General features: G+C 41.2%; 1 protein-coding gene across 3 annotated transcripts in view; it reads left to right on the top strand.

Moving 5' to 3' along the window:
- Positions 1 to 17073, top strand: part of cemip (cell migration inducing hyaluronidase 1) — a 190680-nt gene that overhangs the window by 169009 nt on the left and 4598 nt on the right. For all 3 annotated transcript variants that reach the window (XM_027281343.1, XM_027281344.1, XM_027281345.1), the window contains exons 20-26: positions 1581 to 1736; positions 5397 to 5577; positions 7089 to 7304; positions 7399 to 7610; positions 12558 to 12743; positions 14596 to 14800; positions 15550 to 15636. In XM_027281343.1, coding sequence (XP_027137144.1) covers positions 1581 to 1736; positions 5397 to 5577; positions 7089 to 7304; positions 7399 to 7610; positions 12558 to 12743; positions 14596 to 14800; positions 15550 to 15636 — 1243 coding nt within the window. The remainder of the gene's footprint in view (positions 1 to 1580; positions 1737 to 5396; positions 5578 to 7088; positions 7305 to 7398; positions 7611 to 12557; positions 12744 to 14595; positions 14801 to 15549; positions 15637 to 17073) is intronic.

Here is a 17073-nt window from a genome sequence, read left to right on the forward strand (position 1 = left end):
GAGCAGAGAATTAACAACACAGTGTGTGATTTACCATTTATAGTCTACTTTTGATTATCACAAAAGTTTTATCAGTCTACTTTTAACACAGATGACTCGTTGTTTGTCTCTGTGATGAGCTGGCGACCTGTCTGGTGTGCAGAGATGTATAGTAACGAAGTGGAACCACTTAAGTACTGTACTTAAGTACTAAAATGCAGTATCTTTAGTTTTTTGGAGTATTATTTTTTCCCCAACTTCCACTTTTACTGCACTACATATTTTTGATGAATTTAATATTTTTACTCCGATACATTTTTCATGTGCTGACGCGTGATGAATGACGAGGCGATATTCAACAAACCTGTATTTATTGCTGAACGGTTTGGTTCCAGGACTCGGTTACTGTCGGTAACCACGCCAAAAAACAACAGAACAGTCCCGGTCTCACACATCAACCTCGCTCGTGCGCCGTACGTCATACACCTGACGCACCCAGGTGCGCTCTCTCACCTGTCCCCTTGCTCTCGCATTCATTCATGCGACGCATTCACAGACCATGGGAAATCACAGAACTCTACCATGAACATTGTAACACTGTAACATTAGAAGTTGTGCCTTAATAAATATTTGAAATAATATAAACAACAGTACTTGTGCTTGTACTTTTACTTTCAGTACTTGAGTAGCAATTTTTTATATACTTCTACTTGCAATACTGAAGTACAAAACATTTTGAATACTTTAGTACTTTCATTTAAGTATGGTGTTTAAAGAACACGTCAACTTCTACTCAAGTCAGTTTTTTGATATAGCACTTGTACTTCTACTCCACTCCTTTATTCCAGTACTTTATACATCTCTGCTGGCTGTACCCTGCCTCTCGCTCTAAGTCAACTGGGATAAACTTCCAGCCCCTGTGACTTTGACAAGGATATGGAATCACATTATTTGTTTATTATTGATTGTCTTACAGTAAGACTAAAGTGAATATAAAATCTATTTTATCTTACAAACCTTCTACCTTCAGTCAAACCGAAAGAAAATAATATAAAACTCAAAAGCCGTAGTTGTTATTGTTTCCATCATTCTAACAACCACCAGCTTTGGTTTGGTCAAAAACATCCTTAATTCATGGAAAATATTTTATACTCTATGCAGCTGTAGAACAAGCTGCAGTGGCTGTACATCCTCTAAAGAGCTTGTTTTGGTCATTGTTTTTGTATTGTATCATCTGACAGCATTATGGAACGGGTCGCTGCAGAGACGGACCTTTTTGTTAGAGCAAGAGCCCTTTTGTTTAACCACAAACGACCCATATAGCTTTAGCCTTGTGTTTCATGTCCACTGACTGATTCAATACTTTTCCTATTTCTGCTCCCTGTAAACTCTGACAGATAATAATAGCTGTAGTGGTCGGATAGCTCAGAATGTGGCAGTCACCTCTGTCCGAAGCTGTTTGTCCAAGCTCACAATGAAAACAGAGAAGCAGGCTGTCTTTATGTGTGTGATTATTCCCATCACTGAATGTTACAGACTGACATATGGGTCATTAACACATTTGTACAACACTCTCACGCTCCCTGTTTGTGTGTGTGCAGCGGAGGAACATTTCCAGACGATGACGGCTCTCGTCAGCAGGTGAAAAACTCGCTGTTTGTGGGTGAAAGTGACAATCGCGGGATGCCTGTCCCTGACAACCGGATCTGGGGAATTGGGGGTTCTGACCTCACTGGCAGAACTCTGCCACGTGGCATGTAAGTCACAAACTCATCTTACATCTTACCTCTAACTGTTGTTTTAAAAGCGTAGAAAATGTGAAATAGATCTGTACATTGTGCATTTACATGCAAACTAGTATCCTGATTACGGAGAGGTTTTGTGTAAACACCACATCCTGGTTTTAGAGCCTAATCAGACCAGAAGTTATCCCATGACACTTTCCATATAGAGCAGGTCTCTCGACAGTTCCCACCATGAGCGAGCACTTGGTCGAAAAACTTGTGACTGGAATAATCTGACAGTGTGGAAATCAAACACCTCGACCATATTTCTGATCTCTGTTAGACAATTATCATCGACACTCTGAAACGACTAGTGTAAAACCAGAAGAATATATGTACTGTTTACTGTTTTTCAAGGTCGATATTGCGTACACGTACAAATACATTTATTATTGATATCAACACAAAAACATTTCAGGTGAGTTTATGCATTTCTGGTGAGAACGTGTCTGACATGCACAATATCCTGTTGTGCACTGCATGATTCTCTAGAGTTCATATGAGAAAACACTACATCTGTAGATGGCTGATGAAATGTGATGTGATAGAACATCTAGACCAGGGGTCTCCAAACTACGGCCCGCGGTCCACATCCAGCCCGCCTAAACAATTGGAGTGGCCCACTTAACGATCCCAAACAATCCCTCTAAACATGGCCTATTTTTCAAAATTGCATTTTCCTATTATAAAATATCCACACTTAATGATTAAGCTTGGCATTCTAATTAAAATCTACCTTATTTACCAACTATTTACAGTACTAGCTAATTTTCATCCCCTCACACAATGGTATATTCCGACGTGACTTTGCTCGGGATCAACTTCCGCGCAGTCTGCCCGGGGATTCAACTCGGCGGGTCAGGGACGGCCGCACGGTGCGGGAGGATCCCCTCGTGGGACCTCTCCCCAGCGCTGGCTGGCCTCCGCGGGCGTATTTCCTTGGAAAGGCTCAGGGGTGAAGGTGGCTCACGGCTCCGGCTGCGAGCTTTACAGCGCCCGGACCTCGCCTCTTCCCGGGGCTGTGGACTTAGTGCTCGCTGCGCCCTCTCCGCGACTGTCGAATCACAATGTATCGCAACTTTCACTTCCTCCCGCAACAAAATCGCAACAAAAATGTAAAAAGCACTGCAATTTTTTTGAAAACCTCATGCAACATCAGGCATTTTAGGCCGCAACTATTTCAAAAAAGGCCGTGAAATCCTGGTGGGACTAATATCATTTCCGGTTATAGACTGACCCCGGCCCTCCATCACAGAAAGGCAAGTTGATGTGGCCCGCACCGAAAAAAGTTTGAAGACCCCTGATCTAGACAGATGATCAGAACTAGAATAAGACTCAAAACTAAGATACCAGTGCACTGATATTTTTTCAGTAAAATGCTGTTAAAACAGTCCAAATGCCTTTTGACCTGCAAATCACCAAACCCATACTCACTGGAAGCTTTTAACTGACCTATAGTCTTTAAAGTCGGCTGTAGAATATTGGTGTTTTGCTCACTTCATGAAGAACTGTAGATGTGGTGAGCTTGAATAAATGTCAGTTAGAATAGACACATATACACAGTTGACATATACACAGTAGCATGACACAGAAACTATGTGTTTGGAACATACTGACTTTATATGGGTGGACAGTAGAGGAGTGGTTGGACAGGCTTTGGCCATGAAACCTTTCTGACACATTCTGACGCCCCTCGTGAAGGAGCGAGCTGAGAACATCTGACAGCCACTTTGAAGCCAAAATGTTTAATACCCCTGAGATAGATTGTGAGTGGAGTGCCACTTTAATAGAGACTGGTATGTGTGGGAGCCAGACTTGGTTTGCTTGGAATCAGTCCCATGCCCTGGCCCACTTGGCTGAGTACAGAAGGAAAACCAGAAAAAAAAAAAGATTTTCATCAGCAAACAACCCTGCAGGACATCAGCAGCTACAGAACCCCTCGCCCCACCATGGAGACCCATCAACTCTGATCTGATACGCCATCGTTCACAGCTCAGCCCACTCCGACTCAGACATGTTTAAGCTGTATGTCTATTTCTATCTCTGTTTCTATTGGAACTGTGTCTTACTTTGATTGAGAGAAACTTAAAACCAGAGTCTAACTTGTGTGTGTGCACTGGGCCAATAGCTGATTCTGGTTCTGAGGGAATATCTAAACAGCAGTATTATCAGAGAGTCTGCATAAAGCATATCTGTCTGTATTCTGAACATTCTGTTTGATGCAGCTTTATGGACTTGGACACGCAGTTACACATGTGCTCTCATGCTGCATCATCATCCAATAGCAGCAAATCTTTCCCTTTTTTTTCATGGTACCACCATTTATTAGTATACATCTGATCTTGAACATAGCACAGAGATTGGTCACATATTATATTATGTCATATGTCATGTGTTAGCTCACGGCCGGTCAGATATTTTTGAACTGGAGCTAAAATCAGAGTAATTATGGGACCTCCTCGACAAGCTGTTTCCACATCCAGCAGACACACACAGCAACATTAGTATTTACTTGGAGACACGATTGATGATGATCATTCACCGTGTTCACCGGCTGCTCTCTAATTTTGTCTGTTTACTGTCTGTTGCTGGGCAGGTAGTGTACAGTGGGTTTGTCATTACAGTCACCTCCTGCTCAACCGAAACAATGAGCTAAAAGAGGCAAAACAACGTCTGTAGAGCTGAAGGGAACTGCAGAGTTGGAGAGTCAATTCTACAAGTGACCCGTTTCACATTACACCCTGACCTTTTGTTCTGATAAAAATATCTTTAAATTAGGTTTAAAGATTGATAATTTGGTTAAAATTAGTATAACCCCAGTCCAGTTAGTGCTTCTCTGTCAGGACGTAAGGTGTAAACCACTAAAGAATTATTGTCTGTCTGTTCATCAGTGACAGAAATATAAAAAATAAAATATTTGAGTGATGAAAGTGTTTCCCACAGTGCTCTATATTTAACTTTAGTCTACTGGTATTTTTTAATAAATGCTACCCCAGTCTAGTACTTAATCTTATCTATCTTAATCTATAATGTTTTTAGGTTGACTCCAATGTCAACTGTTATATATTTGTTTTATAGCGCCAAATCATAACAGAAGTTATCTCATGACACTTTCCATACAGAGCAGGTCTAGACTGTACTCTTTAATATTATTTACAGAGACCAAACCATGCATAAGCCGCAATAGCAGCAAGGAAGAACTTAATTTAAGAGGCAGAAACCTCGAGCAGAACCTGAAGGCTTACGGTGGATGGACGTCTGCCTCTGACTTGTTGAATTTTGAGAGACAAAGATGCACAGCAGCAAGAATCATAACAATAATAGCCGTGATAATGATAACTATGATGAAGACAGCTGTTACTGAAAGCAATCTAACCTAGAACAAAGAAGGTAAGTCTTTCCAAGTTGGAGGATTTTTATTGCATTCACTGTGGTGAAGAACATTACATACAAATTAGGTAACTGTACTACGTTGACACCTCTACATCATTTCACTAAGGTAATCCCATGTGCATTATAAATGCACATAAATTTACATCCACGTAGTGACATAGAATTAAATAGGAAAATAAATACAAAATAGTGTGAATAATACCACGGGTTGGTGTGTGTGTGTGTGTGTGTTCCCTGCAGTGATTTTCCTATCCGGGGCATGCAGATCTACGACGGCCCCATCAACATGCAGAACTGCACATTTCGGAAGTACACAGCTCTGGAGGGACGGCACACCAGCGCCTTTGGCTTCAGGCTCAACAACTCGTGGCAGAGCTGCCCCAACAATAACGTCACTGACATCACCTTCGACCACGTACCTGTGAGTCAGCTGCTGAGTGAAACAACGCATAAAAAAACGCAAATATTTTGTTAGGAGTGAAGTGTAGTTGAAGCATTCTGAGCTACACTCACCAGCAGGGGAGTGTGAACTGTATGAGATCCAGCCAATCTACAGTTCAACAATTCCCTCAAAATGTAAGAACGCCTGAAAGGGTTATACAATTTGCACTTCACTTGATTGAAGATCAAATATGGTAATAACTTGATCAATAATGTAATAAAACTTCCTGACTGATATTGTAAGAAATATTTCACAAAGAGTGTAATACCTTATTGCTGTTACGACCCAACTGGTGTGGGAAAAGGAAGTAACATAAAGCAGGTCTTGATGAACAAAGTTCAGAAGGAGGTGAGGTGAACAAAAGGAGGTGAGGTGACTCTAAAGGAACAAAGGGTGAGCGGGTGCTGTTCAAACCAACAAATAAATATAGCAACAAGAGAGAAATAAAACAGAGAGAAACAGCAGCCATAAATCTAGTGACCCTAACAAAAATATATCTAAATAAATGATATCAGTAAAACGGCTAAAACTAGCCCAGTACCCAGATAGCAACAAAATACCTTCACAAATACAAGTTAACACAATGGTTACAGCCAATACACAACCCAGACAGCAGACCAACATTGAATAAACATTGAATCGAAGTTGATGTATCAACAGAACTGTCATTGAATCAACATGGATCAGCATTGAAATATAACATTGATTTTTCATCAGGTTTGCACCCTGAAATAATAAAAGTGATTTTAATCAACCCCAACATTAAAAATAACATTAATTAAACCAAAGCCCAGATAGCAGACCAACATTTAATCAATTTAGCCTTTATCACTAATTATTCAACCTCAACCAAAATGATGATTCTGATGGAATTTCAACATTGAATCAATGTTGTCATGTTATGTGGGAAGTGTAACACAGAGGCCAGCTCTACACAAACTAACACAAGTGGCCATGACTGTGGGTCGGTTCTAGTTTAAATAATGTTGATAGTCAGACTGAAAACTGGGGATTGGTGGGTCGGGGCAGGTGCCGCTTAAATTCTGGTCCTCCGGGTCTGTGGGGACGATGGTATTCAGAAATTCTGCTCAGGTTAAGGCAGTGGTTCTTAAACTTTTTTTTTGTCAGGACCACATTTAAAGTTATAAAATGCATGATGGAATCCAGGATGGAAGTTAAGGTGGAAAAAGTTTCTAGTTTCAAACGTGCTTAAATATTTCATAACTCCATGAACATGGACTGAAAGCTATTAAAATGCTGGTAAAAGAAAACAAAAATATCAGTCAGGACTTTTTGCATTATTGGTCAGGATATTATATTATTGGGTTTTATTCCAACTTCAATCAAGTTAAGTGCAAATTGTCAGAAAATGATTACATTATTAGGTCCACATTGATGAGAGTAAATGATGTAAACTTTGGATGTTATCATCAATAATGTATACAAGCACAAAATGCCTCCACCTATATCACACCACCCCTCTACTGTAGATCACGTCTCGGGTGTTCTTTGGTGAACCGGGTCCCTGGTTTAATGAGATGGAGATGGACGGCGACAAGACGACAATCTTCCATGACATCGACGGCTCAGTCAGCGAGTATCCCGGAGCTTTCCTGGTTAAAGAGGACAACTGGCTCCTCCGTCACCCCGACTGCATCGACGTGCCCGACTGGAGGGCTGCCATCTGCAGCGGGAACTACGCACAGGTGGGTCCATTGGGAGTCAAACTCGAAATGAGAAGAAATATATAAATATATTAGCATCACCCTTCTAACACCATGGTGGTTGTGTTTTCTTCAGATCTACGTTCAGACACGTAACCCTGCCAACCTGAACATGCACATAGTGAGGGATGAGTACCCAGATCGTCCCTTGACCCTCGAGGGTGCCCTGGGTAAGAGGAAACACTACCAGCAGTTCCAGCCAGTGATCACACTGGCTAAAGGCTACACCATCCACTGGGACCAGGCGGCGCCTGCTGAGGTCACCATCTGGCTCATCAACTTCAACAAGTCAGTGGACGCATGAAGCTACACTTCTGACAGACACACACAAACATTGTGACAAACTCAAAGCATGTTCACAGCAGGTGTGATTTGGATTGTTTGACCAGGTGAGAATCGTTCATCTAGCACCGACAGTACACAGTCATGAACATCGGTGTGAAGGAAACGTGACGGATGAACGGATCATTGTCATGTGACGGTCATGACTTCACAACAATAGATAAGGTTAAGTGGCAATATAGTGGCGTTCCTTCTGGACGTCAAAAAAGCCACTTCCCGAGCTGTAGGCACAGTAACTTCAGTCTGACGCGAATGACAGGAGATGTAATCCAGTTCAAACGTTTAATAAAAAAATAGAAAAACAAATTACAGTCCGTCACACGGTAGAAAAACTTTATGCTCCCGTGCCTGCCGCAGCTCTAAACATCAGTCACTGCGCACATGACTACCAAAATAAAAGTCCAATATTCAGTTTTATCAGGGAGGGAGCATGAATGATAATGATAATGATAATAATTAACATGTGTTTGCGTTTCCCTGGTATGCACATGAAATAACATGAAATTATAAATTATGCATCATATTTAAATTGACTTAAATTCACATCTTATGGCTCTTACAGGCACAAAGGCCTTGAGACATGCACACAAGACAACCAACATCAGAAACCACATGTCATGTAGACTTTAAACACACACTGACATTGATGGAAATATTGAATATCACTGTTCAAATCAGTTGAAGTGTTCTGTATGTGTGGAGAGCACTAAGATCTATGTGGAAGTTTATAGTAACTTAATTTTTATTTTCCGTTTGACTGGAACAAGTACCACAAGTAGATGTGGTAGTGCAGTCAGGAGTCAGGGTTGAGAAATGCATCGCAATAACTTGTAAATGAACAATTTAAAAGTATAGTGTCCATTTGAACTCAGCACAGATCCAAAAGAGACGATATTTTATGTCTAAACAGACTTCAAAATCACCCCAGAGAGACAAATTCACCTTTTTGATCCAGTGAAATGCATCCAGACCAGCATTTTGATCTGTTTACAATCCTCATTTTTTGACTACACCCAGCAGCCCGAGGGCTTCATCTGTTGCAGCCAGTGAGCCATCCATGAAGGGAATTTCAGTCTGCGTTTTTATCTTCAACTCCCCGTCGCACTAAGCGCTGAAGCAAACAGGAGGAAGATCGTGTCTCATGCACTGAACGAGGCTTTCTCAAGGGTCGTGAACCTGCCACAGCACTGTAATGAATGTCTGCCATTGAACCACTTTTGCCTTTTTTTCACACTGAAGCAAACATATCACACTGGTCTAATGCTACAACAGTGTGCATTGTAGAAACTACTTCAGTACCGGAGCTGATCATCATAGCGATGTGTCGGGGAAACAACACGTGGGAGCATTGCTTTGGTTTTTTGAGAAGCAGCGGCCTGTATTTACTGACAGACTGTAACTCACACTGTACCACCACACTGACAGCTTCACTGCTCACCCTTCCCACACCCACACCTCTCACTCTCACCGTCATCTGTCTGTGTTACTGCCTCCACTGGCAGCTCAGACGGGGATCTCCACCCCCGTTCCCGTCTTGGTACTTTTCATACGCAACAGCAAGGCAGGACGGCGGCACGACAATGCCACCTAGGGAGTCACAGCAGCACAGGGACAGAATAAGTCAAAGAAATGAAGAAACTTAAGTATAAGACAAAGAAACAATATGAGAGCAATTTACCACGTACGCACAACTAGTGTTGTACTAGTACGGCAACTGTCTAAAGCAGCAGCAAAGTATAGAGAGTAATATGATTATGTAATTATGGCTGTCAATCAAAGATTATCTCTGCTGACGGATGTGAATGATCTTTCTCCATCTGTACACCGACTCCTGACCTCTCGCTAACTGTGTTGACCAACATCTGATGTTGTCTCTTGTCCGGGGTCCTTGCTGTTTCACTGATGTAGTGTCCCCTCAGGTGTCATACTCCACTTGAGTCGTCCTCTCCTCGGGGATCGTCTCTTTAGGCTACCAAAGTCTCAAAGAACTCATCGTTCTTTGTCAGATTCAACAATCCGACAAGCTCTGTGCTGTTCATTCTTCAGTCACTTTTCATGTGCACAACCGAGAGCAACATCACAAGGAGAGAAAGCCGCCAACTCCATTTGTATGACGCATCACATCAAGCTTACAAAGAAGACAGGATTCTTGGAAGGAGTTCAGGGAGGCAGTGGGAAGTAGCCAGGAGGAGGCTATGATGACAGGCGGGTCAGACGCTGCTGCGGCTGCTGTGATGTTCACACTCTATAACGGCAGGGCAAGAAATGAAATGAATGAAAACTGATGGATATTAGCTCATGCCTGATTCTCACATTCAAAGCCGGAGAGGGCAAATGGTAAATGGGCTGTACTTCTATAACACCTTTCTAGTCTTCCGACCACTCAAAGTGCTTTTACACACATTCATACACTGATGCACATGCCATGCATCAGTGTATGAACTGATTCATACTTACTGAACTGCCATGCAAGGTGCCAACTGCTCATCAGTTTTAGGAGCTAACCATTCATGCACATTCACACACTGATGCATCCTTCAGGAGCAATTTGGGGTACAGTATCTTGGGGTACACTTTGACATGCAGACTGGAGGAGCTGGGGATCGAACCGCCAATCATCTGATTGGTGGACGATTGGTTATACCTCCCGAGTCACAGCCACCCTGAAATGATTCTCAACTGAGAATTCAAATTAAAACTATTTGAAATGAAAATGCTGACCCAGCATGAGCCCCCACTTTGGATTTTGACATCCTCCCTATTTTTGATGGTTGGCAAGAGGTAAGCTGACCAGACCTGACATCTGCTGCAGGGTCGAGGTCCTGGTTACTCGGACACCTCCACACACCTGCCAAAGTGGGCACGGCTGTTGATTCCAGACTCTGAACAATGAAAAGCTGCAGAGGAGGCCGTTTCAGACTCTGACAAGCACTTTGTTTGAAGCGTGCTGATGATTTAACCCTTCAGATGTGCATGTATGTAACGAGGGAACGCACATTCAACTCCAACTGTGATGATGACATGGGAACTTTTGTTTTGAACAGTGTTTCTGTAAATGCTCCTGAGGTCACTCACGTAATGCGTGATGACTGACGACCGTCAGCTCATTCCTGTCACTCCCAAGATTCACCACAGATGGGGACAGTCTCATTATGTGCGCCTCCCTTCAGATGCTGTTTGCAGTGAGGTCTCCAGCTATTTAAACTGCATATGGCTGCTTGTCATTTCAGGCATGTCATCTATTCCCTCATGGCTCGAGTCCACCCTGACATGGACATTGCAGAGCCAGTTGTGCACACCGATAGCCCCATCTACAGTCCACAGAGGAGTACAGCACACAAGGCTTATTCTCTGCAGAAATGTGACTTGTTGATGTTTGATCTGATTTAAGCAAACAGCTGCTGTCTGTTTTCTTAAATCACAAGAGTAAACTAACTGATGGTGCTTTAATGAGCCGCTCTCCCTCGCCTCATGCAGTATGATGTATTAAAATGTAGCCACCTCCTGCTGGTTCTGAAGCTTTGATGAAGAATCTTGTATCGGACTCGGTGGAAAGCTGGGGCTCGGTAGATTACCATCTTTTAAATAAGCCGTGTGGTTAATGAATTGTTGACTTTGGGGAAGTTTACATAGTAAATTTTACTTTTATTTGTTTGGAACTTTTCTGTTTTCAGCGTATTTGGAAATCTAATTTTTCAATTAGAGCTGAAACGAACAGGACCTTTTCTATGGGGAAAAATGGTGAATGGATTTGATTGATTGTGAATGGCTGAAACGAGAGCCGAAAATTATATTAACTGGGAGTTTGGTATAGTGCAACGAATTCACGCCCACGCCAGAGGGAAAAACAATTCCTTCTTGTCACTTGGGTGTGTAAGCGAACAATAGAATAATGCCTAAAAGCTGCTGCATGGTGGGACACACTACCAAAAGGGTAAAGACCCCAGAGTTAAGTTTTTATAAGCTGCTGAACCAAAAGAAAAACAACAAACATTCAAAACTGAGCCTTTAAGAAGACAAAAGTGGATACAGATGTGAGGCAGCATCCTGATGCTAAGTGCAGAGTTCCAAGTACGAGTCTCTCGAATGAAAGAACAACCAGATGAGTTTATTTAGCAATCCATTCACCGTCATGTGGCCCATCATTTATTTTTTTTTCATCAGAAGATATCTTGTTGACACATTGATATGAAAAGCTTTATGAAATGAATTGTGGTGTTCCACAAGGTTCAATTTTAGGTTCTTAATTTTTGTGCCACTTAAGATAAGATTTAAGATCAACTTTATTAATCCCATGAACGGGGAAATTCTTTTTACACTCTATTTATTTACATGCATTTTAACCTAGAACACACACATGCAGTACAAGGCCCTGAGAAGCGCCCAGCGAGTCAAGGGCACCTTGGCAGCCACCTTCCATATTTGGTCCATGCGGGGCTTGAACCGGCCACCCTCCGGTTTCCAAGCCAAGTCCCAGTGGACTGAGCTACTGCCGCCCCCTAAACTTAGAAACATCATCAGGATACGCAGCATGAATTTTCAAATCTATGCTGATGACACACTCTTTATATTGCAGCTTCTCCTGCACTGTGTACATTTGTCAAATGTTATAAACGTGATCGACTGATTTGATACATACATTTTTATTTCAAGCTGCGAACCCTCACACTGGAGTCGCTAAAACCAGAGAATGTTCTTCTATAAATGACATAAACAATTATTTGATCATAAAAAATGGTTGACAGATAATTTTTTTTATCTATCGACAAACAAACTCATTTGTTCAGTTTTATAATACATGTTACTCTGAAGTTGGATTAATCACGTATTTGCTGCTACTGTGGATGTGAGAACAGAGATGACATCAGGACTGTATCTCCATTGTGCTTTTAGGAATGACTGGATCAACGTGGGCCTCTGCTACCCACAAGGCGCCACCCTTACCGTTATCTCCGACATCCACAACCGCCTGACCAAACAGACCCGCAAGACCGGCGTCTTCATGAGGACGATGCAGAGGGAGAAGATCAACCACTCCCATCAGGCCAGAGGATACTACTACTGGGAGCAAGACACTGGGTTAGACACACACACACTGAACAGACCTTCACATAAGGTCACCTCATCTCACAAGAAAATTTTAACTATCATTAACCAACCAATCTTTAAATCTGTACTAATTAATATTTTATATTCATTTAAATGAGCTTTAAATCAGCTGTGTGTAATGTGAAAGGTGTCGTCGTGGTGATAAACCCACAAAGAATTATCACCAACTCTGCAGTTCCCCTCATCTCTACAGAGCTTTTTTAGGCTCTTTAAGCTCGTTGTTTTGGTTTTTCTGGGCCCCAGAAAAACAACTCATGTTACTGATTCACAAAAAAAGATGAGATGAGATCGACTACACAAAGTAAATAAGAAAAATACTCACAAATAGGAAATAAAATAGAAAAACAAAGATATACTAGAAGGAGAAAAAAGAAAAAAGATAGAAAAGAGGTCAGAGCATCTGTAACTAGCTGCCATGCACGTGGTTCCACCTTGGAAAATAAAATAAAAATTGACAGCTGGAGTGTTTTTGATCGTATGAAACTTGACTAACTGTGCACGTGTAACCAGACAACTGTTTACTGACAGATTTGCCATAACAACTCATTTAAGTGTTGAAATATTCAATGTTGTGCTGTGTAAAATCCAACTTTACTGCAGCTTCAGTCATATTTTGTCGCCCTGAGCATCATCTATACTGAGTTAATTGCAATATTATTATTATAAGAATGATGTTTCACAACTACACCAAGGTTCCAAGGTTCTTAATTATTATCCTTTAGTGTGACCTCTCTACAGAACCACAGTCTATTCTACAAAACTGAGAAAATGGGAACATGAAACTTTTTTTTTTTTTACAAAAATAGAGCAAAGAGATCAGTGTATGATAGAGAGCAAAGAAAACAAGGAACAACGAGGAAATAGGAGACCTTATCCCATAATTACGAGAAGATTATTATTATGACTTACATCCCATAATTAGATCTCATAATTATGAGATAACAGATGTTCTGTGAACCATCAAATTCTGTGACCTGATTGAGAATTGCAACTACGTTGCCAGTGCAAATGTTTTGAAGACTTACACACTCTCACATGCTTTATTTTGATGGCTGTTACCGAACGGTATCGGTGTATTTAAACTGGGATAGCTTCATTTTAGATGCATCATTCCATGTCCAGTTTATCAGTGCGACTTTGCCACGATCAGACTTTAGATTCCTGCAAGACGTTGTACTTTGTCACGTCACATATATATAATAGTATTACTACATCTCATTGGTTATTAACCTACGGAATAGAATGTTATACACTAATAATCAATGGTTATTACAGTCAGTGGAAAGAAAGTGCACAAGTTAGAATAGAAAATTCCCTCACAGATACCATCCACATTATGCAGTGACGCGAATATCTCACTGTCAAACCAAACCAATGAAGAAATAAAGTAAATATATAAAGCGTCATTGTACCTCTGACCTTCTTAAACAGGGATGAATGATAACCAACTCTCTTCCTTCCAAGAATCAAGAACAAGAAACAATCTTGAGATCAGGATCTGATATCTAATTATGTAATATTTCTCATTAATGTGAGTTCTCTGTTGTAATTAAGAGATCTTTAATTAGATAAGTTATTATAAGTTATTATAGTAAGTCATAATTATCAGATACAGCCTCCAGTTGGTTCTGTTTGTGGTGAATTCAATGCATTTCCATAAAGTTGAACGTGGGAGATGACAAGTGAACTAAAGAGTGAGCAGATGAGGAAAGTCCTCTAATCCTCAGTGCAGCCATTTCACGTTAACAAAGATCAATCTCCATTTCACAAGGTCACTTTTTGTCGGTGTACGACGTCTGAAACTTTGCTTTGTGTGTCGCAGACTGCTCTTCCTGAAGGTGAAGGCTCATAATGACAGGGAGCAGTTTGCCTTCTGCTCTGTGAAGGGTTGTGAGAGGGTGAAGATCACAGCCGTCATTCCTAAAGGCAGTCCACCCAGCAACTGCATGGCCGAGGCCTACCCCAGACACGCCGAGCTGCCCGTTGTGGATGTTCCCATGCCCAGAAAGATACCTAATGCAAGGCTGGTGAGTCGAGAGGGGAAGGGGCGATTTTATTTACAGTAGTGTTTACAGACGGTTTTAATGGAACTGGCACTGGACAGCAAAATTCAGAGCACCCTGAATTGATTGACACCACTTGGTTGGCTGCACGGTTCAAACGCTCACACTGCTATACTATGTGTGACTGCATAACTGCACTATACCGATGCCCATTACCAAATAGGTAACAAAACGAATAAACATTTAAATTTAAATCATTTGACAGTCTACAGCGATTCTCAAGCTGAAAAAGGACTACAGCACACACATGCAATATCTATGCTCTGCACTGCAAATCTTAGAATTATCATGATAGTTCAGTTTTCACATTTTTATTGTGAATACATTTCCCAGCTCTGTATATTGTCATGAGGTGTGTTTTTCATATCTCTATCTGCACGCACAGCCTGTACATGTACTTCCACTGTAATGAATTTGCTGTGTTCTTATTTACATCCTCTCCCTCTTGGCGTTATCCTGCTGAATCTCAATTTCCCCACAGCAATCACTCTAAATGGAATCTCTGCCTTCTCTCAAAATTACATTTGCAGCATCTCATTTGTTCGGCTATGTGTGTGTGTGTGTGTGTGTGTGTGTGTGTGTGTGTGTGTGTGTGTGTGTGTGTGTGTGTGTTTTGCTGTGTGGCAAGTTAAAAAAACTGGCGTGTTTCCATGAAAATGGCAAATATTGTGCATTATATTAAAACTCTCTCTCCTTTACTTGTTTCCTCTCAGCACTCACCCGAACACTTCCTGGAGGTCAAACTGGAGTCCTACAACACTCGCTTGTACCACGTCAAGGAGGACTTTGCCTTCATAGAGGTACACTTTGTCTCACACGGACAGTACAAGTTCTAATTTCTTGCTCAGATACATCAGATCAGAACTAGTGTTGCAAAAGGGTAGAAAGTTTCCAGTAAATTTCCAGTAAATTTCTGGAAACAGATGAGTTAAGATGGGGAATTTTGGGAATATTCCAAATCGGAAATTCCATGGTGTTGTGGAGAAATTGCTGAAGTCAAAGGTCAATGCCGAGGTCAGGAGGGAAGAAAGTGTTCAGCAGCCTCTGATGTCTTATGCTGTATTATTTATTGACGCTTGATCAAGGAGAATTAGAGACACTGTCAAAGTTCATCAGAAGTGCCTGAGTCAAATTCTGCCAAACTCATCCTGGTGGATCGACTTTAAACCCCAAGATAACACTACAAATACTACACGCCCAGAATTAGTCAAAGAGAATGTTTTTACCCATGGAGGTGTTACTGTCAGCATATTCTAGTCTGGAGACACAGATGTCTGTTTACACAGATTTGAACGTCAACGTCAAGCTATCTATTATGTCTAGGAAGGCAGCAATGGGTCTCTGTGACCCTGGACACCACAGTGTTGAGATAGACTGGCACCTACTGTTCCCAACCAAAGCCAAACAACTAATACTGCTGAGGACCTCAAGGCCCACACGTGACCTCTTGTAACCTAAGGATAGAAAATTCCATAACACATGGGAATTATGGAAATTTATGGTAAAACTGAATCATATCCAAACATAAATCTAAACATTTAGTTTTGTCATAAGCAGACATGCAAAATAAAACAGTTTAAAAAACATTTCAACAGATTTATTTGTAAGTAGAACTTTATCAAGTTTGAATTATTCTATTGAACAATATTATGGAGTCCACAAGCTCAAATGTGTGTCTTCAATATGGGCTCTACAGTGTGGTCCAGGTACAGAAATCACCTGTGCAGGTAGGGGGCGTGGCCTCAATAGCCCTGCAGTAAGCAGTGCGCTATGTGCATGTGACTGAGGAAGAGCAGATATTCAAGAGTACCTGCATGAAAGCTGGTTGTTTCAGTCGAGATTATGCTAAAATATATTATATAGATAATAATATAAATTATAAATATATTTTGCTAAATATTGCTTGTGTGTGCTGTAGTCCTTTTTTCAGCTTGAGAATCGCTGTAGACTGTCAAATGATTTAAATATTTATTCGTTTTGTTACCTATTTGGTAATGGGCATCGGTATAGTACAGTTTTGCAGTCACACATAGTATAGTAGTGTGAGCGTTTGAACCGTGCAGCCAACCAAGTGGTGTCAATCAGTTGTCAAATAATTCCCATAAATCCCTGTTAAAGTTTCCCACTTTGAAAATTCCCTGAATTTTGCAACCCTAATCAGAGGAACACTGGCTCTGTCAAACTGAAATGACATAAAGCACCATCAGTTCCACAGAACTGTTCGATAGGTGAGTGCA

The sequence above is a fragment of the Larimichthys crocea genome, chromosome VIII, assembly GCF_000972845.2.
Source record: "Larimichthys crocea isolate SSNF chromosome VIII, L_crocea_2.0, whole genome shotgun sequence".
Lineage (NCBI taxonomy): Eukaryota > Metazoa > Chordata > Actinopteri > Sciaenidae > Larimichthys > Larimichthys crocea.